Below are 26,983 nucleotides of genomic sequence, written 5' to 3'. Positions count from 1 at the left end.
TTTCCAGCCAGTATGCAAGACCGTGGTTTTACCCGTTTCTTTTCAAGCATGGAGAAAAGACGAGTTCCATGGACGCGCCTTGGTGGTCAATAACAAAACAAAAATAGGTTATGTGAGTTGAACTCAGGAGTTCGACGCCAAGATGTTTGTACTTGCCGAATTTGAAGACAATGTTCGAATTCGTCCGTGGATGTTTAAGCGAAAATTGAACGATGCTATTGCTGATGAGCTGAACAGAAAACTAGCTAATAAGGTAGGTGAATTCTTGGAAATTACAATCTAATCGATCTTCTACTGAAGTACAAATTTGTAAAGCAGATAAACAAATTCCTGGTATATTGTGGGCTTTATGTTCTTCTTATAACACGATTATTTTACTGAAATGTTTTACAGTAAACAGTGAACAGATTATTAGGTTAATAAAATTAAAGGAACCAAATTGACTGTTGATTCCTAACGTCTACTAACTGTATTAATATGGTATCGTTAATTTCAGGTATATCACAACGTGGGCCTGTGTATTGCTTTACATGATATGACTCGTATTGAAGATTCTTACATTTTTCCTGGAGATGGTTCTTCTCACACAAAAGTGACCTTTCGCTTTATCGTGTTCAGACCATTCGTTGAAGAGATTCTTGTTGGAAAGATTCGGAGCTGCAGTGCTGATGGTGTACATGGTAAATATTTTAATTCATCCAAGTCTGGGAAACGTCCCGAAATTACTGAGTTTCCAATAATTGCATATCTTCTTTTAAAGTATGATAGTTTTGTCGAAAAATAAGTAACTCTAAATCGTGACACAAATGAATTAAGTATATGTTATCACTCGTGATTAAAGACGAGGCTTCGAACTTGGAAATTGAGATTTCAATTAATTTAAATCATTTGAATAAATGAAACAGAATCATTAGCACATATGTAGTTGAAATACCTGTGTTGAGATTGCTGAAATTGGAATGTATCTTGGATTCAAAAAGTCCATCAGTATATCTTTACCTCAAGTTTATTTTCTGTTCTAAATTTTAAGTAAGTCAGCTAAAGTACTTGGTATTATCGAGTTTTTGGCTGTTGAATTTTTTTTTTCAAATCAACTTGCGATATTGAAATGGAAGATGGTAATCAAACTAAGAAGTCTTCCAGTACATCACTGCTAAGATAATTTTTTTTCTACTAAATCCGGTTTGCAACCTTCCGACTCATTGAAAATCGCCCAATCCCACACTTATAACACAAATATTATTCCTGTACAACTTAAAAATTAACGACTTTCTACACGTTAAACATGCGTCGAAAACCAAACTTTTTGTAAGGATGTTGACATAAAGTATTTCCATAATTTTTTTTTCTGCTGTACCGTACTGCACATATTATACTTAATATGCAACTGCAGGTGTAACACAACATTTATCTTATGTCTCGATTCAGGCTGATCTTCCAATAATTCATGAAATTACTTCCCTAGCAAACCAGAACCATGACCTATATGTCTTTTTACTTTTACACTGCTGAGCCGATGTATAATTCATGGGCAATTTTGTAGGAGACCTCAGTGTCTGTCAAATAAATAAATAATTTTTCTTTGCACAACATACATGATTTACCTAGTCTCTTTATTATCTATCGTTTTCCTGGCAAGATTTGATTACGATTTGTTGTTTTTGATATGTTCTCGACGTGATCGTGATTCCATTCTATAATTATGCTTGCTGTACTTCTTCATTTTCAATATTTCAAGGAAGGTATTATGACTAAATCTACGCTTGGTGCTCCCATTGGAGTGTTTACATTTTCACGTGGCAAGCCTTTCACGATATGCTCGAAACAACTAATACTATCAGCTTATAATCCTGTAGTTGAGAAAATTAAAATTAGAACTTGTAATTTTGTACATTCAAAACATGGAAGATCCTCGCAAAACTGTGAACAGTTGGGTATTATTAATTAGATTCAAAGAATTGTGAAATGAAGAGAGAGTTCCATTATAAGTCCTAGAAGTATTTTAAACCGTATTTCCAGACAGAACCAGTATTTTTTTTTTACATTTATTCTTTAATGTTTCTACGATTTTTTGACGCTTTATCAATGAAAAATTATTCACCCTCATGCTACATTGAAACCAATAGATCTAGTAGTAAAATGTCACAGCAAATTACATCCATTCTTTTTCACGCTGTGCAACATGAATTCTATTAATATATTGTTGTACAAATATTTTTATTATTTAGTCACTTTGGGATTTTTTGAAGACATAATTATCCCTCCTCATAAGCTACAACATCCTTCAAGATTTGATCAAACTGAGCAAGCATGGGTTTGGGAATATGATACTGGAGATGGAGATAAGCATGACTTATTTATGGATGCTGGTAAGATTTACGTCAATCCATTAAGGTCTAGTATAATCTACCCTTGTCAGTGTGATCCTTACTCGATGATCTTCCCTCAGTGGTTACTGAAGTAATATGATCGATGCTATTAAAACGTACACAGAAAAATATTATGAATCAGTTTCACCTTTTTGATATCGATTTTCCGCTCTAACCATAGCTCTGAGGAAAATGATATGTTCCAAGAACACTGGAATATCGAGAGTGTTGTAAAGTATCTAGGAACAAGTACCTCTTTTATACCTAAGTACATTCCTTAGCAAGTACCTTCTACTTGTACCTAGGTCCATTTTAAGAGTACCTGTACTTATTTATAGGTAGAATGAAACATACTTTATTTACGTAAAAATATCCCCGTAGAGCACGCTATATATATCATAAGTGCAACTTTACGTGGAATATTTATGATTTATTATCGAAATACAAAGTACAAATAATACCTCTATTGATTTTTTCAGGTGAAAGTATACGGTTTAGAATCGTGAATGAAACTTTTATTGAAACATCACCCGTTGGTCCGTCTGTTAGCACCGAAACTGTTGAAAAATCTGAAGTGAATTTAACTTCGCCATACACTCTCAGCGTACGTATATTTTGTTTAAATAAATGAGTCAAATCACACCTGTCGTTACGTAAAAAATTGCTGGTCATACAATAACTGGTAGGAACCATCTAATTATCTGGCCATGGGCGATTTCGTCAACTATGCCGGAAAAGGAAAATCTGCGCAGACTTTTTTCCGTACAGTAAACTTTCCATAACTTCTTATTCTCGGTCTACTTTGAGGGGGACAATATTACGAAGGCTATTTTCATCCTGATTAGTCTACTGTAACCGCGGTGCAGGCAATGCATTTGGGGAAACCCGAATGATGGCGAGAAAATGGGACGAAACGGACAGGATTTTCACGCAAAAAGAAATGCTTCAGAAATGAATCGAAATTCATCATAAAAAAGTTCCATAAAATAAAAGTTTTAATAGGAAAAACTTAATAAACCTAAAATGGATGATACTTTCTTCACGTTATTCATTACTTCTATATTTTGAGTTCAAAAAATGTCGAATACTATAAGAAATAGATTTTTACAAAATCATAAAATTTTTAGCCTTGGTATTAGTTTTTCCTCAGTCTCTAGATAAATTTATTTCTATACGTGGAGCCCGTTCATAGAGAAGGCAGTTTAACGATAAGCGGAAAATTATCCAGGAAGAAGTTATCGAGAGTCAGAAGTACCCTGCAATTTTTTATGATACTGCGATTTTTTTCTTCATAAAACTGTGCTAGAATTAGACTAACCGTGCATTTATCAAAGTATTTCTACAAAAACGTACTTAAATGAGTCGTGTGATTTCTGTATGATTTTACACGGTTTTAAAGAAACATCGTTCACCTTGAATTCACAATTAATACACGATAATGTCTCTTGTGGAAATAATCTTAATCAAATAACCTGAAATAATTCAGCTTATGGTTTATTAATCTGTCATATATATGTAATTTTTTTCGCACATTGACCTAAAAAGTACTATACAATACTGGAAGTTTTATAAGAAGTTATTTTCGTTGAATCACGATCCTAAAACTTTTTTCCTGAAGAAAGACATTAACATGCATAAATTCGATCATTACAGGCTGCCATAGATGAGCCAGGCCTTGGACTTCTCTCTTGGTGGGAAAATAGTTGAAAGTTCAAAGAGGAATGTATAGGATGGACGATTCATAATTGTGATATAAAATGAGGGTTTGTATACCATGAGACGAGGCAATTTGTACAATACTTTTATTTTACCTAATATCTCGTTCTACTATTCTTAGCATCTTCTTTATTATCCGTACGACAAATTATTTCATCAGCAAAACATCACGAAGTAACACAACACACATCGGTTTCGTTTTAGAATCATAACGAAATTGCAAATTTAATTAATTTCCTTTTCTCTTCGGTATTTACAATTATTACGTTCTTTGTTATCTTAAATGTATATTTTCACGCGTAAAATATTTTCAATATTCAAATACTATTACTTTCCCAGCAGCTAACTGTCATTCGCTTCTTACGTTGTCACAAAATTTCCATTTACTCCAAATAAGCCATCCAGTAAAATTATTCACTTATTATAATTACTGTTGTAATAGCAGTTCATTTAGTATTTACCTAACTTGGTGCGTACATAACATGCCAATACGACAGAAGACTTGGAGTAGAGTAAGTTTGTCAAAATAAATAATTTTACAAATACGGTTTACCAATTGTTTTACAATGTATAAGTTGTAATAACATAGCATAAAATTATATGTCAATATACTTATATAGGTATATAATTATAAATAAAAAAAAATCTCCACAGTTTCTGAGTATTATCTGTTGCCTTACTATCACTATTGACTGAGCACATCCCAATTGATTAAACTAAAACCACAATCAACATTAAATTTATTGTTTTAATAATTGGATAAATTTAATAATTATCAATTTTTATTATACAGAATATTTTCAAATTATTATCCCGAGTCGCAAATTTTGAGGACATGGGTTATCTGAGACCAAACTAAGATTTGAAATACCCAAAGGACAAACTAAGTGGACTCGTACCAAGATTCAAGATTTAAGACTGAGAAGAAGCACGCATCTGCGTTCCTATCGTGAAGTGCGGTGCTTAGAATTGGTATAACGTCACCAATTTGCCGAATTTTGAAAAAATCCTTCACCCACTGATTCTCCATAATTCATAGTATCAGATCACGGGAAAAAATCGATTTTTTCAAAGTTCTAGACTAGAATACCACCTTAAGTTTAGGCGTTTCGTCTCGGTAGATATTATACGATCGTTTTCGTTAATGATCTACTTGGGGAAATTTAGCTGTGTATAAATATCGTTTCGAAAATACGTGATCTTTGTGTTTCTCACGTGGGTAAGTCGAGTGACGATGGCTGACCCATGTCCTCAAGCACAGATTTTAATCATACCAGGAAAAACTCGTACAATTAAAAGGTATACAGTCACAAATAAAGTAGGTTCCTTTTTTTTTGTATAAAAAGTAATTACAGAATAATTTATAATTAATAACGAACAATTATTCGACATTTTACTTTTCACATGAAAGACTACGTGCAACAACGAAATATCAGTAAAAATTGTTTCGTACCAATGTGAATCCGTTAGTGTATGAATAGGTATTAGGATATCTTTGCAATACTTTCAGGAATTTAAAGAAGTCAATCAATTACTCATTTATTTTTAAGCAACTGTAAGTAATGATAACTATTGTCTCTATGCAAGCTAAACGAAAAATGACGATTGACTTAAATTCTTATTTGCATCAGTAAGATTTTTTGTCGCTGGAGTATGTTATCAGATATTTTTTGTTGACATTCTTTATCTTCATAAATGCTTATGTATTGCTTTGAAAAAAGTCTTAAGTCAAATACTGTCTCCCCTTATGGTAGCCGACATTCTTAAATATGTTCGCATAAGTAGAGTGTCATGCCTACATGCGGCATTCAGAATTACTTATATTATGACCAAATTATTATTCAAATTAAGTCATTGCAATCAATTTTCCATTTCTGGATTTAATATATACAACGACTACGATTATACCGCAGATGAAACGTTTGTAGAGAAAGTCTGGGCAAACCAAATACTTTCGATAGCTTGTATTCAAGGGGCAGCCATGTAAAAATGCAAGTATTGTATGTTTAATCACTTTTCGCCACAATGCCAATTACAGAGACACAGAATACAGGCAAAAAAGTGAAATACACGGAATTACTATGTGTTCTGGGCAATTAGTATTTTCATGTGCGTACTAAGTAAAAGCGTATGCCAATTTCATTGGCATTTATTTTTTTCAACGCATAACGTACTCTGTCCAATGAGGTACCACCAAAAAATTATGTTACGTGTACAATTGATTTCATTTCAATTAAATGATTATGTTTATTTTTCAAGCGCTGCTAGAGAAAATTATAGTAAGATAAATTGACTCAAATCTATAATGTGAAAATGAGATTGTAGCACATTTGAGCATGCAATATTGTTCAACGTGGACTCTGAATTACAATAAACACGCTGAGGTCAGATCGAAATCCATATTCACAAAAAGTAATAGCTGCCCACTTAAATAAATTGTGAATCTGAATAACAAAACCGGCTCACGATTGCTCACACGAATTACAGATGAATAAGGTGACAAGAGTGATGCTGGTATCTCGTTTGTAAACCAATTGCGGACCTCTCTTTGGAATTTCATCGCTTCGGTTGGATCATATTTTTTTTGCCCATTTTTCAACGTACAATGAAACGAGTGAAAAACTAATTTATCTCTCTGAGGTTAATTAAAACGGTATGCTGCTAGAAACTGGGATTCGTAAATACGAGATTCTCACAATAAGCTGCAAAGACTTTGGAAATGACTCAGTAACAGGATGCGAAGATTCCAACAAAAATGTCTTACAATGCCTGATTTTTAATTTCTCTTTCAATAGGTGTCCTGATTCATAGATCTTACCTCTACCTGTGTTTCACCTTCGGTGTAAACGTTTCAATTTTACCTTGCCTTTACCTCTAATTTGCCGTCGGTGTGAACGTATTCGGCATCAAGCTTTTATTCAATGATCAGGCAATGTGGGAGGTGCTCTCGTAGATAATCGAAGAGCTCGCGTGATGTTCCGGGGCAGTTAGTTAGTTCTAGTTCATGGAGGTGCCGCAATTGTATCAAGCTCGATAGGCCACTGCTGGTCAAGAGTGGACAACCTGTACACAAATACACATTGCAATGTTTCACATTCAAAGCTTTTTTTTTGTACGAGAAAAAAAATATTAACTCTTGATCTTCCGTCTTGGCGAATTCCTAGGCCACAATTTTTTATTTTATAACCTTTCTGTGACTTTCTTGCGTCTTGAATTCATGCACTGAAATAATACCCTGAAGAGACAATTTCCATAAGGGATCATTTTAATAAGAATCCCGTTCGTTTTTATTGTTAGTCGGAGTTATTAATTCAGAGCTGTGTTTAACCTAGCCAACTCGTACTAATATTTTCTTGTAACTATTGCAAACATTTCATATCAGCATCACGACAAATTGATGTCGAGGCCTCATTTAACCAATAGAAGTAAAGTAAACTAAAAAAATATATTTAATGTTACAGTAACCAGAAAACAGTATTGACAACTATGATTACATTATAAATAGTTGTATACTTGTACCGCGTTTTTCTGTGGTCTGGAAAACATTCAAATACTGCGAAGAATTTGCATTTTTTACAGTTAGAAATTTCTAGTAAAATAAGTATTATAACAATAATGGTTTAAATATTGTTGTAATAACAAGGAAATGTGGTACAAGTTATTTTTCGGTATAATTATAGTTGTCAATACTTCATTTTTTGCTTATTGAATCGTCAAATCTGTTTAGTTAACTACATTTTTTTTAGTTGTATGAGTCCTTAACATCAATTTTTTCTGCACGTACATCAAATTATGTGTAATCGTTAATAAAAAATGATGTACGAGTAGCCATATTCGTTCAAAATACTAACATTGACCAGATTTTCTGGTTATAGTAAAAAAAAAAAAGTTTATTTTCATTTTGTAGTCAGAACTATGTTTTTTCGTTACGGTACAAAATAAAAATAGTTAAGGACCCTACAGTAATTACCACGAAATATCTCTCTTCATGAACATGAAAGCATAGTGAATGTGGCATGGTCCGGACATTAATATGAAACTATGGGATTTTATACTTTGGATGATCTAGACTCTAAATCCTGTAGCGAATATATGCATCGGCCCGATATGTTGAAAAACGGTGCGCATTCCGTGTAGCTAGGGAGCAATCGAAACAAGTAGAGAGGGATAATACCAATCAGCGATTCTTTTAACCCCTTCGGTGGTATTAGTCCCATTTGACATCAGAAATCGTCGTGCCCCAGTTGAGTATTAACGCTACATAACGAAAATCATCTTTTCCGCAATTTGTATATTGTATTTGGGCACATGAAATTTTTTGGAGCGCTGTTTACGAATTTCAGGTCAATTTTCCAAACTTATAATAACCAGCCAAATATGGAAATTGCAAAATACGAAAACTCCTACATTTTTGAGATCTTCAGAAAATTTGATATTCGCTGCAGGTCTTTTGGGTCGGTGATCATGATCAGTTTGAAATGGAATCTGTAAAATTGGAACTCCGCGAAATCCAAAACATCCTTACAATTAGACAGAGAACATTTACAATTCAAATTACTGCAGACAAGTGTAAGTTATTGTATTCGTGAGCTATGATCTAAAATGCTGCGTCAGAGTTAATTAGAGTATTGCTTCATTATAAACATATTTAATTGATTACTAAATTCTGCGATATATAGTTGTCTAAGAAATTCAATCGCCTTGGTGGTTTCGATATTTTTAAGTATGCAAATTGGTCATCAAATTAGTTTGCAAGGCCTCCGTTCTCTCTTATATGATTTTGATTAAATTCTGGTTTTTCCACGATAAATGCGTAGTATTCTACTCAATTCAATTTGGTTATGAATCTCATCAAGGAACTAAAATGCTTATAATTTTCACTAAAATCATACCTGCAACAGAAAGCACTTGTAAAGATCGCATGCTGCATAGATGCTGGAGTCCAAAATCTCTTAACTGCAAACACCATCTTAAAAAGAGTGCACTCAATGAACCCATCGTAGAAATGTAACCAACGCCAATATCCGTAACATTAACGCATCTGAAAGAAAAATTATATGACTTGTATGATACCTTTTCAATACAATATTTAATGGGATTATACATGTCGCATAGAACATAAAAAAAAAATTCTGAAATTTTTCCAATGTAACAGCTCTTATAGATGCAGAGGGAAAAAATGAAAACTAAAACAAACAAGATTTTACACTCAATGTTGGATTAAAGCCACAGGGGATTGAACTTGGTGTAAAACTTTTTCTTTTAATGACCAATGTTTTGTTCAAACTGCGCGTCAAAAAGCTTCTGGGACATTTTTGACATCTTTATCCGGCTAGACCTTTTTGAACGTTTAAACACTTTACAAACCTTAGGTAACATGTACGAGGTGTGTTCAAAAAGTAAGGTGACTTTATATTTTTATGAAAAACTATTTATTTATTCATCAATATTTATGTTGTCCCCTTCAAAGTAATCCCCCTCAGATATAATACACTTGTGCCAACGCTTTTTCCAATCCTCAAAGCACTTCTGATAAGCACTTTCTGGTATAGCTTTGAGCTCTTCCAGCGATGCAGTCTTTATCTCCTCAATCGTTGCAAATCTCCGTCCTTTCATAGGTCTCTTCAGTTTTGGGAACAGGAAAAAGTCGCATGGGGCCAAATCCGGTGAATATGGTGGCTGAGGCATGATTGTGGTGTTGTTTTTGGTCAAAAAACCTCTCACAAGCAACGATGAGTGAGCAGGTGCATTATCGTGATGCAAAAGCCACGAATTGTTTTTCCACAATTCCGGACGGTTCCTTCGTATTGCTTCTCGCAAACGGCGCATAACTTCAAGGTAATACTCTTTATTGACCGTACGACCTTTTGGTAAGAACTCCTGATACACTACGCCACGGTAATCGAAGAAAACAGTGAGCAAAACCTTGACATTTGATCGAACTTGGCGTGCTTTTTTCGGTCTTGGCTCTCCTGGGCTCTTCCACTGGGACGATTGGACTTTGGTTTCGATGTCATAACCATATATCCATGATTCGTCACCAGTTATGACCCTTTTGAGTAAATCAGGATCATCATTGACGTCATTCAACAGCTCCTGAGCGATGCTCAAGCGACGATTCTTCTGGTCAAAATTAAGCAGTTTCGGAACAAACTTCGCTGACACACGTCTCATACCCAAAACATCCGAAAAAATTTCATGGCACAAGCCAACCGATATGCCAACATCCTCAGCAACTTCTCTGATAGTGATTCGACGATTTTCCAAAACAATTTTCTTCACTGCTTCAACGTTTTCATCTGTTGTTGACGTGCTGGGGCGTCCAGAGCGAGGTTCGTCATTGGCATCTTCTCGGCCATCTTGGAAGAGCTTGTACCACTTATAAACGTTTTTTTTACTAAGAGTAGACTCACCGTATGCCACTGTCAACATTTCAAGTGTTTTGGAGCACTTAATTCCATTTTTTACACAAAATTTGATGCAAATTCTTTGATCCATTTTTCTTGATAGCAAAAAATCGCCGAGCACACCAAAATACGTCTCACCTTTGTATCTGTCAAAAACAAACTAAACATGCTATACACTTGAAACTGTGTACAGATGTTCGGGACAAGTGTACCAACATAACATAAAAAAAAATCGAAGATCGAACGGACATAGCCCGCGAAATTAGAAAAGTCACCTTACTTTTTGAACACACCTCGTATAGTTTTACACTTCTTTATTTAGGCGGAGGGACTGGTCCAATAACGCCAAAAACCATCTTACGCAATATATGGGCAATCCCTGAGTATGCGGAACGGTACAATCGTTTTTTTGGTGCACAGAGTAATTGATAGTGTGCGTAAAATATACATATATAAATATTGTAAGTTGCGCTGCACGCCTTTTTCACAGGGCTGTAATATACTATATCACGTTGAGAAACAGTAATTATTGTCAAAAAATACAATTTTCCAAAGTTTTGTCTGTAATTTTTATTTTTCAGAATGATTCGAAAGGTAACGAATAATTTCTAAAATTTTGAATGAGTCAAAAACACTACTTTCCATTTATCTTTGTTGCGATTATTACCTACTCATTGTAATTAATACTTTGATAAACAGGTAGGTATAGTTGCTTCTACCAATTTTTTTTTTCAAATCTTTACTTACCTATCCAACGTAAGCTCTTCTAAGTGATTCAAATCGCACGCGATGCACTCCAGAGACGCGTCAGTTATCCTAGGACACCAACTTAGATCCAGCGAACGAAGCCTGGGTAAATTCTCAGCTATTAATTCAACGCCATCGTCCGTAACTTTGCTGCATCCAGACAGCGAAAGTACAGTGAGGTTGGGCAAGGAATGTACTGAAATAATGGATATTTTCTTAGAATATAATTTCGCCTGCACAGTATAAACTCATATTCGATATTCCATTTGAAGTTATAATTGACTACGAACGACCCGAATTCATATAGGTCGACAATTCACAGTGTGTAAGTTTTTTTTGATTGAAAGTAATTGTGCCAGTAAATGAACGAATGGACAAATTCGAATATGTACACAGAGCGCATCAAGAAATCACTCTGTTGGGTGCCCATCTTCGGGAGTCGCTTTTGCTCTTTTAAACCGTTTTTCCGCCGATAAAAAAAGGATGTCTCTTTTAGTTTTCAACTAACTTTAAAACGTTAAAAGGTCGGTTGCCTAGTGTAGCTGGGTTTTGTGCTCGTGCGCTCGCTACGCTCACTTACTCGTTGTCAGTGTTTTACCAAATGATTATACAAGATTTACCAGATACCTCGGATTGTTCAATGGGTAATAAGTGTTAATCAATACATTATCACAAACATGTGCACAAGGTTGGGATGCCTAGTACAGCTGATTTTTGTGCTCGTTTGGATAAGCCTTACTGTCATTAGTTTAGCGTACATTCGTAGAATGTTAAAACATAACTTACTACCTGATAATTCTGCTCGTATGTATCGTAATATACTGTTACAAACGGTGAAATCATCCGTTTTACCTCTCGTTTAACTGATCTATTAGTCATCACAGATAAAAGACATGTAACACTTCATATGTCATAAAATGAATAAGGTTGCTGCGTCAACCGTTAGTATTGTAAAAACAGCCTTGTTTGAATTTGTTCAAAACACTGGTTGAAAACACTTACTTGCCATTAAAGCATTTTTTCAATATTTAATTTCCGCCCTTGATTGCTTCGCTAATTAAGCTCACGAACCCGTATTTATTTCGTGACGTACGTCAAAACGTTACAATACATACACAATAATTTACATAGTGAATCTCGAAGTCCAGCCGATAACGTTGTTAGTAGATATTGAATGTACAGCAACAATTTCAACACAACGTAACTACGGAGCGCCAGTTCTGGAGGTCGAAAGTCACAAGGTAAAAGACCTGGACAGCCAAAACTACGGAACGCGAGTCCTCGAGAGCGGGATCCACCAGGTAGATGACCCGGAGCGCAGGAACTACGGAAAATTAGTCCTGAAGGTCAACAGTCACCAGGTCAAGGACCTGGACAACCAGAACTATGCAGCACTTGTCCTGGAGGTCGAGATCCACCAGGTAGAGGACCTGCACAGCCAGAACTAAGGCAAATTAGTCCTGAAGGTCAAAAGTCACCAGGTCAAGGACCCGGACAGCCAGAACTACGGAGCGCTTGTCCTGGAAGTCGAGTTTCACCAGGTAGCGGACCTGGAACACCAAACTGGTGTTCGTAGAGTCGTAGGTGGTGTCAGTAGAGTCAAGAGTTCATTTGCTTATTGGGTCGCCTCGTATCGCTGTACTATTCCTTTTCAGTTTTGAGATATGCTATTTGGTGTTTTAGAGATATCACTGCTTTTTTCAATACATACTGATATATCCATGATTACGGTATCCGGCTTTGTGTTCGTTATTCACGTTATAATGGTTGGCTCACAGTACATGAGAAAGAAACTCTATTCCCCAATGCAGATTTTTCAAAGTTGTTGCATGTGATTTACATGCATATTTCCAGTTGGTTTCCCCCCAAACATAATTTTGGTGTTCCTTCGCAATTTTTTGATTTGTACCCCTGAACCTCGCCCGCCATTTTGTTCTAAAATAGCCATTTTCTTGCTTTGCATAATTTTCATGTCTAACTTTTACTGCTACAAAATCTATATCTTCCAATAGTGGTAAAAAGCTATTCTAATAGTTTACTGCATGATGCCAATTGTTTTCAGGTTTTGGAAATAATAATATTTTTCAAACAACTAATTTTATAATCTATAGGTTAAGCAAGATGGAAAAAACGTTCAGTATAAATGGGGCCTTGGTTGTTCAAGAACATATTCCTTCAAACATACAAAGGCAGCTACGTACTAAAAACACTTTGTCCGTGTATCAAATGATAATATAAAATTTCCTGATTCGTGTACCAAAGTTTTTTGAAACTAACTTCGAATATTGGAGATCATTTTTCCAATTTTGCGCTCAGGTATTGGTATTTATAACTGCAGATGTAATACTGTATGTAATATCACTTACCAATATTAACAACGCCGTGATTCGTCAGCTCCCAACAAGACTGAAGTCTGAGTATGCTCAGTGATCCGCTTTGTTTTGGACTGAAATATCCAAGCGCAGCATCAGTTACGTGATAAGCTTGAAGAGAAAACTCATAGAGGCTTGGTAAAAGCTGAGCTACGGCACCGACAGCTTCATCCGCAACATTAATGCAATCTGATAACGATAGTGAAACTATTCTTGGGGTTAGACAAGCCCAAAGACCAGCTTCTGTTATCTCGTTGCAGCCAGCTAATTCAAGTTCGAACAAGGCCTGAAATAATAGGAAAAAATATATACTAAATACTCACAAACTCTTCTAATGAGCGTCAAATGCGCATAATAGATTTTTTTATTTTTGAGGTTAACACGATGCCATATTCCATCCTTACTGACCAAGTAAATTTATTTCGTTTTTTATTTATTTTTAAAGCCATTTATTTGGATTATTATTAAAGGAGTTGTATTAGAAAATGAAATGGCGGTTGACAAAAGATGAAAATTGAAACACGGGTTATAGCTGAATTAATTTTAGTGATTCAAAGGCGTCTGTGGGAAAGATGTCATTATGCATATTTTGCATCGTTTAACATGTACTCTTATGATAAATTACTCTTTTATCGGGTTCAAGCACTCGGCATCAAACAATTAACGATTAGATGTCGATGAAAAATGGTTTTAAACGGTTAATTATTAGGTACACATGTGGATATTTAGGTATGTTTTTTGAAACCACAACTACTTGCATAAGAAAATGCTCACCCCTCCCTCAATTGCCATGAGTATAATTATATTAATTTTATATCTCATTCGAGTGGACTACAAAGTTGAATAGCGCTCTTTTGAGAAAAAGTTTATTGTAGCTGTTGGGTATTTACCTATATTGGAAGCTTATCTACGGTACTCTATACGTTCAATGGAATTCAAAATCAGAAGTTAGAAGAAATCTAAGATTTTGATATTATTTGACATAAAGTGTATATTTTACTTTGTAAAATAGGTAAAATATGCTTTCACCTGCAAATGATCCAGCATGGCTTCCAAACCTCTATCAGTCACAGCGCAGCACCTTAATGACAAGGAGTGCACGTGCCTTTGTGCCAGAGGAAAGCTATGCGTTAGTTCCAAGGCGTCTTCGTCGGCTGCACCCAACAAAACTAAAGAATGAAATCCTCTTCTTACTAAAGATGCGTAAAGACGAGTTCGTGAACTAGAAGCCATAACTCGGGCCTCTCGACATCGTACTACTGGAACTAACCCGGCCCAAAGCCTTGGTCTGGCGTAAAGAACGTCCCTCCATCTCGAACAAACCTGAATTTTTAAGGACGTTAGAGTATCTTGAATAGCTTCCTACACATCGACAATATCACTGATATTAAAATGTATTTCTGAACATGAGTTCTCGATTTTCGTGTATTCGTTGTGATATTACTCTAGGACAGCACATATCATTTCATTGCATAATTACACAAGAACAAATAATTGTGGAACTTGAAATATTGCTTTTACGATCATGTGATCTTTCAAGAACATACATAAGGTGGTTCAGTGACATTCCAGAAGAAACCGTGAAACTTGGCAGGTTAAGCGATTTTTTTTTAGTTTCATCACATCTTAAATAATTGATGTACCCATTTTGGAAGGTTTGGCAAACATCTGTAGTCAACTGATTAATGACTACTACGAGTCATCATGGCAATACAATTTCAATTGTCCACTTAACGCGCGAAAGTGTGACATATTATGCCCCGTTTCGTGTAAGTTGATTTTCCAGCTGCCTTGCAGATGAAAATTTTATCCTGGTACGATTACGCAGAACAATAGCGTTCGATTATTGTGCGCATGTGCAGTAGATCGCTCAGCCTGATAAGCTTCTCCGTTTTTTCTCGGTACATCAATGAGTGCGTGTATGAAATTCTTGAGGTAAAATGCCAATTTACATTTTGTAACTCATTTCAAACATCTATTTTACATTGTTCATTCGAAACAGAATTACGAAGGTCATTATCATTGTTCCAATTCGCTAATATTTGTAGAATCATTTTTCGATTTCTATTTCAAATGTATTTAAGGACGCATTTCACCCCACAGCCATACAGTTATTATAGGTATACGCATAATTGGACGTGTTTACCAGCGGCGTTTACATATTCGAAATATCGCATACCTGTGCCAAAACCCTTCTTTCACCGGCGGTGAAATACAAAAAGAAGTGACCTAGGAAATGGTCATCCTGGATTAGCTGTTCCCAAGTAGCTGGCGTTGCGTGTCCTCCTGTACCGCCACTGGCCAGTGGTACGTTTTTTGCCCTATTTCGAAGCGTGCGGCCACGATTTGTCGTCCCATTATTCAAACCCTTGATATTGCCACTGGCGGGTGTGCCACCAGGAATAGGTCCACCTCTGCTCGGTTTATCAGGGGTGACATTCACGTTCGACGTTTGTAAGTTTGTATTTGTGCCTCCTCCGCCTCCGCAAAATACGTTTGTGACACGTTCCATGACACTGGTCTTCCCCCCGCCTGTCAACATGTACAAAAAAATGTAAAAATTTTCACGCTCACATCGTTGAAGAAATGAACCCTTTGATATACATTTTTTACTATTCTGTAAGGAAAAGGGTACGTGCAAAATCTCTGCATATGGAAGATGCCACCCCCCATTGTATTGTACAGAGCTTAAGAATCGAAGAATAATTTGGAACAGTCATCATTTAATGTTTATTGAACAAATGTAAATTAGAGTAATCATGTCAAACCGCTCTCATGGGGGGGGGGGGGGGGGGGGGGAGCCCAACGTATTAGCATAACTCTGAATGATTCGTGGCAACTCTTATCGTTCCAACATGTCAATTACAAATAATTCATAACGTTGCAAATGAAAGATTCATGACGATTCGTATTGACCTCTCATCAGCCTAACTGCTAGTCATATCATTGAAAATCAAGTCCAAAATATAACACACTTCGATTCCAAATCCTAACTTAGAACCATCACCATGCAACTCCTTCAATCCACTTTACGCGACTCGACTTCGTCAAACACTCCCGAGAAATCAAGGATCAGACCCAGATTGAAGGTCGATGGAATATCCCATAATCAAACTATTTACTTCATTTTAATATTAATTCCTTTTTCTTATCCTTATCTTCTGTATGAACGGTTGCGACGCGTGAGTGCGTGCAATCTCTATAATTCTATAGGTTATTGAGTAAAAAAAGCTGTATGTATGACAATAATAGTGCAGACCAGAAGAAAAATAGGAACAAAATTGTTTGATGTGATGAAGTCAATATCTTTTGAAAGAATATAATATAATCTTGTCATCGGGGTGGTTTTTACCCCCCATGAAAAATCTTCACTAAGCACGATTAGAAAAGTGGAGTGCTTGTTTCTATTTTTTATCGCTGTCAAAATATCAGTTCTTTAAAAACCGCTCTACTACTTGAAAATACGGTTCATCGCGCGCACGGATGAAAATGACGGGTACAGTCATGATTGTGAAGTTGATCTGAAAAACTACTCAAGATCTCTTCATGTATGCCATTTAAATAGTCGGAAAAAAAACAAACTCCGACTAGTTTGATCGTAATGAGCTTAAAAAATTGCAAGAAAAATTACGAAAAGTCCGATCAGGAATAGTGGAGGAAATTAATCACGAAATCACTTACGTATAAAAGAATATCTATGACAAAAGTAGGCAGAGACTTTAAATAAACGAAGACAACCTTTAACAGAAATAATATGAGAATTAGAAAAGTAAGATAAATAAGAAAGAAATTTTGAGAATAGCCATCAAAATACGAGACAAGTCGGATATCTAGAACTACTCATTGACAAAATGGGAAGCAATTTTTAATGGTAACAAATAAGGTGATGGGAAAGAAAATTACTACATATTTGTTGGAACGATGTGTATCGCGGTGATGGATGACGGAACTTCAATTGAAATAATCTATATAGGATAAGATAAAACCGATCGCTACCCTATACAAATGGAAATAGAAATGGATATGGAAGCAGGCATTCGATAAGAAAATGTGGAGGAAGAACAAAAATACATGATAGACATTACTGATCAGAGGAAGTAGTCCCAAGGTACAGGAAAAAATAGGAAAAGAATTACAAAAGAGAACGATGAACCCAGACAAAAAATGGTGGGACGAAGATTTTATAAGATTGGGTAGGCAAAATTTTGATGAGGTAAACCTCTTCCGGGCGTAAGGTCAAATATAGAAAAATCCGATTAGTAAATGCTGCGTCATTGTGTTTGTGGTAAAGATATGCCCCCTGGCTGTATCTACTCTATCGGACTCCTGTGAGACCGAAAAGACAGTACAGTGCCATCTCGTTATATCGCAGTTTTCGGGGCTGTAGAGGAGGAGAACTGCGATATAAATGGTTCCCCTACTTCTCTCTGCGGTACCGCCGTAGCTTAATGCGCGCGAACAGCTGGTGGGGGAATGGAGCTTCGAGGAAACATTTACCAACCGCGATATATCGAGGTGGTACTGTAGCATCATCTGCCAATCTGCCTAGATATTTCTATATTATTTTTTACAGATGAAGGTGTTTGGATTTTTGATGTGAAACTTCTTCAGCGGAGGTTACTACAGAATATTGTGCAACGCTAATAGTCCGGTCAATTTAGACATAAAAATAGTGATCGAAACACAATAATTCCGACAGAGCTGAATTTTGGTAGAGACCTTGGGTTTACCATTATAAAGAAAAAGAAAAAAGTCCCCATCGATACCATGTGTGCTAAAAAAGTTATTAAAGGTCAAAGATCAAAATTTTCGGTTTTTTAGATTTTTCTCGTTAACGGTTAATTTTATCAAAAAAATAGCTCAGACCGAAATTGTAGATCATAAAATTATCCACAAAAATGGTCTGTATACTTTTTTTCCTAAGAATTATCATTTCTGAGATATCGCGATTCTAAAAAGAAAACGAGTTACATTCTATATAATATGCACGCATATTATATATGTCACGGATATACATAGTATATGTTCAGTATATATAGCATAATATAGTATATATTATAGTATATGTATAGTATATATACTGACATACATACTATATATACGGATATACATAGTATATATATAGTATATATTAGACTGCCTCAAAAAAAAAACAATTTTTTTTCGATCTCCAGCTTCACGAAATCATAGTTTATAACATAATATTAGACTTCGTGAAAAGAAATCGCTGTGCGATTTTTTTAAGTGGTGCCGCATCGAGATTTTGTAATTCCCATTTGATTCACACGTAACAAATCCAATTCTGACGGTCGGAGGGAGATAATAATTTTTCCATGCAACGAACGGAACTCTATATAGTAGCGCTTGACAGTTTATATGTTTTCTTCGAATGTATTTGACGGATATTATTCAACATTTTAATATGACCCAGTCAAGGAAGCTGGTATTATACGAACCTGCATTCTCACCTTCCCACCACACTTGGTTACGGAGCTGCGTGCCTCCTACCACTATTTAACAAAACCAACATCAAGAACCTAGAGGTGGTGTATGAGAAAGCCTTAAAAAATGCAGCTGGACTTTCAATATCATTTCCCACAGAAGACCTATGGGAAATGTTGGATGAGACCCCCTTTATGAAACGACTACGAGAACTTCACCAGAACAACCTCGAAATACTACCAACATTGGCGTATCAATACTTAAGCGCACCGACGAGAGAAGATACACAGGAATTCGCAAACAGAAACGTGGCACACAACATTTTGCGACTGGATAATCCTCACCCCTATCACACAATTACCCACACACATCCACACAACTCTTACTATTAGAGTTAAGACCTAAATGAAACTTAAAACTAACTTATGTACGTAAAGGAAACATAAAACAAATACGAAATATAAACATGAATACAAATCTAAGTAATAATCTGCATCAAAATCCCTAAGGGAAATGATGTATGCATGTACAAGTAACAAGAATCCATGAATAAACGGTTCATAAGTAAGTAAAGAGCCATTTTTTTAGTAGTTGAAGTTACGATCAATCCCTCGTATAAATTTCAGAAGTTTTATTCTTTCGCGCGTGATTGCCATACACATGTTTTTTTTTCATTCTTACTACCGCTGATCCGTCGATTTTTCGTACTTGGAACTGCATTTAAAATTCGAATCATGATTTATATGCTATATTTTACATTATTTTTAAAATTTCATCGTAAAAATTATTTTTCATGGAGTTATAAATTTTTCCGGGAAGAAATTATGTAAATAGGAAGACCGAAAAACAATTCAACATTTGCTGATCTGTACAATGCTCGGAGTAATAGGAAGGAGACAATACTCAAAAGTCGGTCCAGTTTTTGGGGCAACGTAAAAGGAATTGTCGAGGTAAGATTTAAGCGCCTCTTGCGGTGTAAGCCCGTATAGTGCTCTCCCCCCTTCCCCCTATAATCTTACCATTCGCCGTTTATCCGCGGATTTAATGTCGGTTGAGATTTGAAAAGCAATTACTCGCTTTTCACTGGTTTTCACTCACTTCGAATGCGTATCTTACGAATTTACGGAGTATGTTAATAGTATAGAGGCTTATAGGTTACGATCGCCGCCTTTTGTTTTTCACATTTTATAGCGAAAATTTCGCGTTTTTCCGTAAGATGCGCTTAAATCGCATTCGTTCAGTTCTTACGTTATATCAAAACTGGGGACAAGTTTTATCGCAGAATGTTGTATGTTGTCTTCTTCCTACTATTTCGTGGTATAATGTAACGATTTTCTTAAACATGCATCGTTGTAGTAACGTTACTAACTTCGTTCTCATGGTTAAGTCGTTGGTAAAATGAAGCATCATGCGTAATTTCAAATCATCAACACTAGAACTACGACACCAGTCAAAATAGCTGGTCTTTAAAAATATGCAATAATAGAATATGTTTCTATCAATATGATATGAAAATTTGTTATTATTAAGTATTTTTTGAAGACCATTCATTTCGACTGGTTTTGGTAGAAACAGCTTCGTCTTAATTTCGGTAGTTCTAGGGTTAATGTTACGTTGCAAAAATTTATAGTCTTGATCATCCTGTGGCACTCCTATATACTCGAAATGCTTCGATCTGATCGCCTTAATGTCGGGTAACACTACGCGGTGTTACCGGTCACATCATGTGGTTCCTCTGCATATCATACGCAGAATCGAAAGCGTAGCTAGCGAAGCGCGGTTCATAGAATCGTGCCGTTATTGCTGCTGTTCCCTATTTCGCCAATAACCTCACTCCGGCCCTTCAGCCAGTTGATAAGAAATAATGGCACCCGTCATGAAAATGGTTAACAAAACTTACGAGTATCCAATCCACAGTCTTGTGCAAAGGTCTGGAAACGGTAGGTGGTGGAGGTGGCCGCTGTTATTGAGTTTGGTTTCCACATTCATACTCTAGTCGACGAAAGCGCTGACGATTTAGGGGTGGTTTGAAAATAAATATTCATAGCCTTGGTTTCGGTATCAGTCAAGAAGTTGTCAAGCACGGTTCCAGGCTTAATAATATAAATATAAAGCCTTGAAATTGCAAGGAAATAACCGTGCTTTTAACGAGATGATTCTGAAATTAACTTGAAACTCCATGAATTCTGGTAAAATCAATTCGAAATCTCGTAAAATTGTGCGTATTGAATGAAATCATACGAAGTGTGAGAAATCACGCGTAGTATTTTGCAATTAGACGAAATCATCCGAACCGACTTGAAACTATCTGGGATCACTTGAAATCATACGAAATCATTTAAAACCATTAAAAGTGACGAAATTACTTGTAAATTAAAAGTCAGAGTTAATAGCCCCTCGACCAACACAAAACAGTCGAGGACCCATGCAGGACTCTGCATGTGGGTCCTATTCGGGAATTTGCAAACGGGTAGCATCACGCAAAACAGTACATACTACTAATTTAAATCAGCATGGCGTTTAGCCGTTTCAAGCTAATTTAACGGCATAACGAATGTTGCACACTAGCACGCTGTCAAACTGAGTCAAGAATTAGTCTAAGAGTCACTTACGTCATTCCGGTGGGTAAATTTGCTATCTTATTACACTCTTTTAACGCCATTAATAATTGATTCGGAAGTCTGGCTTATTCCTAGTGGCGGATGTGGCATGTAGCTGCCATTTCGATCGATTAAGCTTGATCAAAAACTCTAATAACAAGGGCACGAGGAATAAATGAAACTTGGTAAGCTGTGAAAAATCACGAAATGGTGAAGTTGAGCTTACGCGTTACACTAATTCATGTACGTTTATTAACTATCATAAATGAAAATAAGCAATTGCTCGACCGAAACTTCGGATATATAGTGTATAGCTGCCATTGTATAGCTGCAAGAGGTTTGAAAAAACAACAATGCAGAAGCGCGATATCGTGAAGGCTGATATTGGTGTGATAGCAGTGAACGATATTTTATGTTCAACGCTATAGTACGCTCCGACAACCTGATTGGTGGAAAACTAGTGCCAAACTAGAATATAAGTACCTACGTGAAAATATGAGTTATGTGTTGGGCGTTCATTTTTTGAGTGAAGCTGATTCTTGCATCGAACATTTAAAGGTTTGAACCCGCAATGCCTAGCTCGCAGGTTCAAAATTCGACTCTTGTTTTTCTTTTCTCCATGAAATTTTAACCATCAATAAAATTTCATTGCACAATACAAAATGTTGCCGATACCGGTTTGCATGGATTGTATTCAGTTAGTTCCTTATTGATACATCATACTGATTCCAACAGTCAATTAAGTTTAAATTAATTAAATTTATTGATACATCTTTTTCGCATATAATTATTTTTGGTTTTTCTCTGCAGTGTGTGTGGGTTGTATTTTTTTGTTTTGTATTTGTAATTTGGTTATTGTGCAATGTTTTACATTTTTTCTGGCTTTCGTTGTCGTTTCGTACTGCATAATTGGTGTTAGTTACAATAACGTTAGAAAATGGTGTTCTTCAAAAAGCTTATTGCACCACACTTTTTAATAAACAATATTCAGATCAATTTTTTATTAGAAGTTGTTAGATGATCGAAGTAAATTTTATTACGTAAGAAATTATGATCATAAGATTTACCACGTTTATTACATTATGTTTTTCAGTTTAACTTTCTTTGAAAATCCACTGTACAAGTTTATTGTTTATCATCAGATTGGAAATTGCATACCAAATTTTGTTTTCTGTACTACCTGCACGATAGCTATGGAATTATTTCCTACTTCAATGAGAAAATGTGTGACGCAAAGAGTTTTTCAAAGAACACCAATTTTATATTTTATTTGACCCAAAATCCGGAAACTTACTTCATGAAATCAGTCGAAACGGTTGGAAAATAGTTGATCCGTCGAAAAAGTTTGACATCCCCTTAACATTAAACAATAAAAAATCAATCGCTTCTAACGCACCAAAAATCAGCTTTACTGTTATCACATTTTTGCATAACATTTTTATTGTGGCTGTATTAAGACCACATCTACTACCAGAAGCGAGACAGGCTTCCGAATAAATTATTAATAATATTAAGCGAGCATATGATAAGATGACAAATTTTCTTACAGGAACGAGGTAAGTTTTTTGATGGCTGACTATTTGTCTAAATAGAAATGCATAATAAGTGCATTGCACCTTCACGCTGAAACAACCTTAATTTCTGCAATATGTTGAAAATGTATTTTAGAGTTATCGTCGTGTTCGTAATGACTTTGAAAGTTTGACAAAAGGTTTCTTAATCACTGACTCTTAGACTAATTCTTCATACAGATTGATTAGTGTCGTTCTATGGCATTCGTTATACTGCCATAACAATGGCGTTGACTTTTTGCGTCAGCGTATAGTATTTTGTGCACAAACGGGCAGTTCGAATCAGTCACAAAGCGTGTGTATAAAATTAGAGTGGCAACTAACCATGGTGCTTGGATGCGCGCAGACCCAAACCGTTGATTCTTTTGGTTAATTCAGCACTCGCCCTTTCAACAACACCTTGTGCCGATATAGAAGACATTCTTTTCAGAGTCGAGTCGCTCTTTTTACACGGTTGCTTATGATCAAGAATAACTGGTATTTGTTATGGTGACGTGTGTCTTGAGCATATTTATTTTAGATATCCTGATATCAACAATCTTTTAATTATGAAAATTATGAAAGCTCTAAACGCCTATTTATTAGTTGCCAATTTTTTTTTGATGCCACCGTTTTAAATTTGTTGCGTCCAATTTGGAATTTTTAGAGAAAGATTATTAATCTGACTTGAATTGACCGCACGTTTTTAGATTATAAATTAGTTAATATTATTATACTTCATTCTTGAACATCATAAAAATAGTATACCTAAAATATTTTTTGAACACGTTAATTTAAAATTTCACCCACTGGTATTCTAATTTTCAAGTTGGAATCGATGTTCCGCAGCATATATACAGAAAATATTCAACAAATCACCATTGTTCACACTTTTGAATATAAAATTACGATTTACTTTATTATACAATATTAACAACAGCAGCACAGCAGTGACGATGACAAAATTAACTGCGACATTAACAATAATAGCAAAATAATTTTTTTTATAATATTTCACATTAATAAGTGCCCAATGTGGAATCGAGATATCAAAGTACATTACTGTTGAAACAACACGAAACTCAACGAAAATACAAACAAAACCATTTTAGTAAGCAAATCAATACTGTAACGAAACTCTGATTACGATTCAAATTGTTACATAACAACAACAATTTCACGGATTACTACGGAATTACACTTGAATTGAAGGAACATTAGTTTGTTTGATTTTTACATGGTTTTTGCTCTCAAAATTGACGTTATCAACTCGTAAATAATACTTAAAGCTCAGCCATTGACGGGGGTGGTTTAACTTATACTGAATCGATATCGTTGCTGAACTTGTCAGGCCTCCCCCACTTTCGTACTCAGTTATGCCAGCGCGCAGCAGTGCTGGCGCTGCGCCTAACGGTGGGCAATCCGTGTAAGCTTCAGACCTTTTCGATAACAGTGTTTTATGCCGGCTCAAAACGCCTTCAGAGCACTCTGGGGTTGGTTTATATGACCAATTTCAATGGCTGTATCAGCAGAAAGTACAATAAAAATTTTATCCGCGGCTTACTCGGAAAGCTCTAACGCGATGAGCCCAACGAATGTAGTTTATGGAAATGTTCATGAAAAGATACCAGATTTGTTCCTTGCTTCCCTCGATCACGCGGCAATCTTGATTTTCTTGTTATGTCGTAACAATTACTCTTGAGATTTTTTATGACGACCTAATACCAGATTTCGAAACATTTTGAAAACACTAAGTGCATTTTTTGGACACGTCAAGAGTGTAGGTAAATAATCCAGTTTCCATACATGGATCATACGAATGGATACGAAAGTACGAACGAACATTAAGTGGAAAAATATCATGCGCCTATCAACAGCTTCGTTCAAGTTATAAGCACTCTTCGGATGGAATTGAAGTTACAAATTTTTTTATTAGCAGAACAGATAACCAGTAGACAAGCCTCTAATACGAACTCTCGACATTCTCACACAAAAATGGACCCTCTCATAATTACAGTTAAGTTCGGGTGGCAAAATATCACCGCCAGTGAGCCCGCGATTTCGAGAAGCCATGACGGTAGTGCGAGATGAATCTTGACGTGGAATTTTTTAAGTGGAGATTTCCTCTTGTGACCTTATTTCTCATTTTTCTCTTTACTCTTCTTGAGCTCAGTAATGCGTCTTTTGGATTTCAATTGGGGCTGCGTTTTCTTTTTGTATATTCAAGTAAATTCTTTCTCTTTTGTATTTTTAACAGTAATTGTTTCTACTTCATGGGCTCGCCAAGTAGTTGAGACCTTGCGTCTTTGAACAGTGTCTCCTCTTTTTGGTCAATACCAATATTACGTAGAGATCTCAGATTTATTTGTTATAATTCGCAATAAAGGCACCTGCAATATGACTTTGCAGAATGTTAGTCCAATGATTCAAAACATGGATCCTTATATTCATTCCTTGTTTTGACCATAGGGAAGTCGATGATGGAATCAATATTTAATGCGTGTAAACCGATTTGGAACTCACACTTTCAAATGTGTAATCAGCGCACTCATGCTGAAGACATTGGGCTTGATTTTTGATACACTTAAATAAGCAACAAGTCCAATATTCTTTTTATCCAACGTGCGTGAAAAGTGGTACTGTTCGTAGCGTAGCATTTTAGCGATATGAAAGTAGCAAATTTCATCTCAGTGTTGTAAAGATAGGCTCGCGCATGCGCAGTCACAGAATTGCTTCACTTTCATCCCTAGGTAAAAGAAATCAACCACTCGCGTCCCGCAAAACTACCACGCAAAGCCCCGCCACTTTTCATTCGATTGTTATAAAAACTATCTTGTGTGACTCGGGCCCTTAGAGATCATACCACCGGAGGAAGCTACTCATCCCATCGACTTCGCTAAAAATGCAGCCGAAGTGATGAGAGAGAGATGTATATATATTAGGGTTACTCCGTCTTTCTCACTCTGCATTTGATTAGCTGAGAGGAAAACTGGACAAATTAAAATGCGTGCTGTGAGCCCCGGAAAAAGAATTTGAATCAGGATATAAATAAATCTTGTAATATAAAACTCGGTTACGTGAAACACTTCATTACTCTTTATTTTTAAAACACACTGGCGTTACATTAGACCTGTATCAAAAGTTTCAAAAATATATACAATAAACTATCGGCAAAGGCTAAATTATTGTCGGAAAAAAGAAAAAATTCGTAGCGCAGACTCGATTTCCCGAAGTTAGTAGTTCCAAATCCTTTCCTTACTCTGGGTGACTGGGGCCTGATCTGATTTTCTTTTTACCGGTGAAAAGTAGATTTTCTGTTTAAAGCTGCCTTTTGATTGGTCTAGATCGCGACTATCACCGTTTTCACGAGTGAAGAAAGAGTCAGAATCAGGCCCTTGCAGTAGAATGCCGCATCAGGCTCTACTCTTACTATTTCTTTTTTAGAAAAAAGTGGAAAATTCGGCACCTACTCTTCAAGTAGACTTTTGTACATTCAATTCTAGGAGTCGGTAACTCGTTACTTTAATTGTCTATGCTTTACTTCACGCTTGTGCAAGTACACGGAAAACAAGCGGATTTGGGCTGACTGTGAGCCAGCCTTTGAACTTCCCGTTATTTGTGTTCGAAACTAGTATATTTCGATATAAACCGAAAACTTGAATGCGACTGTAGAGTACTTATAACGAATTTAAACTAAACAGGATATCATAAAATATTCACACCTTTCTCCTAGTCATACGTTTTATCTTTGGAGAATCGACGGTCCTCATATTTTCATCA

At 35.9% G+C, this 26,983-nt stretch overlaps 2 protein-coding genes across 4 annotated transcripts; one reads left to right on the top strand and one right to left on the bottom strand.

The window, feature by feature from the left end:
* LOC107226915 (DNA-directed RNA polymerase III subunit RPC8) lies at positions 1 to 4,741 on the top strand. Its single transcript, XM_015667897.2, has 5 exons — positions 1 to 253; positions 497 to 680; positions 2,229 to 2,369; positions 2,849 to 2,973; positions 4,023 to 4,741. Exons 1-5 carry the CDS (start codon positions 143 to 145, stop codon positions 4,074 to 4,076), a joined length of 615 nt encoding a protein of 204 aa, XP_015523383.1. The 5' UTR covers positions 1 to 142; the 3' UTR covers positions 4,077 to 4,741.
* On the bottom strand, positions 1,088 to 24,534 carry LOC107226916 (F-box/LRR-repeat protein 16). Of its 3 annotated transcripts, none has more exons than XM_015667898.2 (7): positions 23,549 to 24,534; positions 15,791 to 16,143; positions 14,641 to 14,934; positions 13,606 to 13,897; positions 11,240 to 11,435; positions 8,978 to 9,126; positions 1,088 to 7,148 (listed from the first exon to the last, which is right to left on the bottom strand). In XM_015667898.2, exons 1-7 carry the CDS (start codon positions 23,643 to 23,645, stop codon positions 7,000 to 7,002), a joined length of 1,530 nt encoding a protein of 509 aa, XP_015523384.1. In that variant the 5' UTR covers positions 23,646 to 24,534; the 3' UTR covers positions 1,088 to 6,999. The 3 variants fall into 3 exon arrangements, with proteins under 3 accessions (XP_015523384.1, XP_046589749.1, XP_046589750.1); XM_046733793.1 differs by lacking the exon at positions 23,549 to 24,534 and adding an exon at positions 20,954 to 21,082; XM_046733794.1 differs by lacking the exon at positions 23,549 to 24,534 and adding an exon at positions 19,068 to 19,294.
* Positions 24,535 to 26,983: the final 2,449 nt, after the last annotated feature.

The sequence above is a fragment of the Neodiprion lecontei genome, chromosome 3 (assembly GCF_021901455.1).
Source record: "Neodiprion lecontei isolate iyNeoLeco1 chromosome 3, iyNeoLeco1.1, whole genome shotgun sequence".
In the NCBI taxonomy this organism is placed as follows: domain Eukaryota; kingdom Metazoa; phylum Arthropoda; class Insecta; order Hymenoptera; family Diprionidae; genus Neodiprion; species Neodiprion lecontei.
This window is presented reverse-complemented; position numbering and strand designations above follow the sequence as displayed.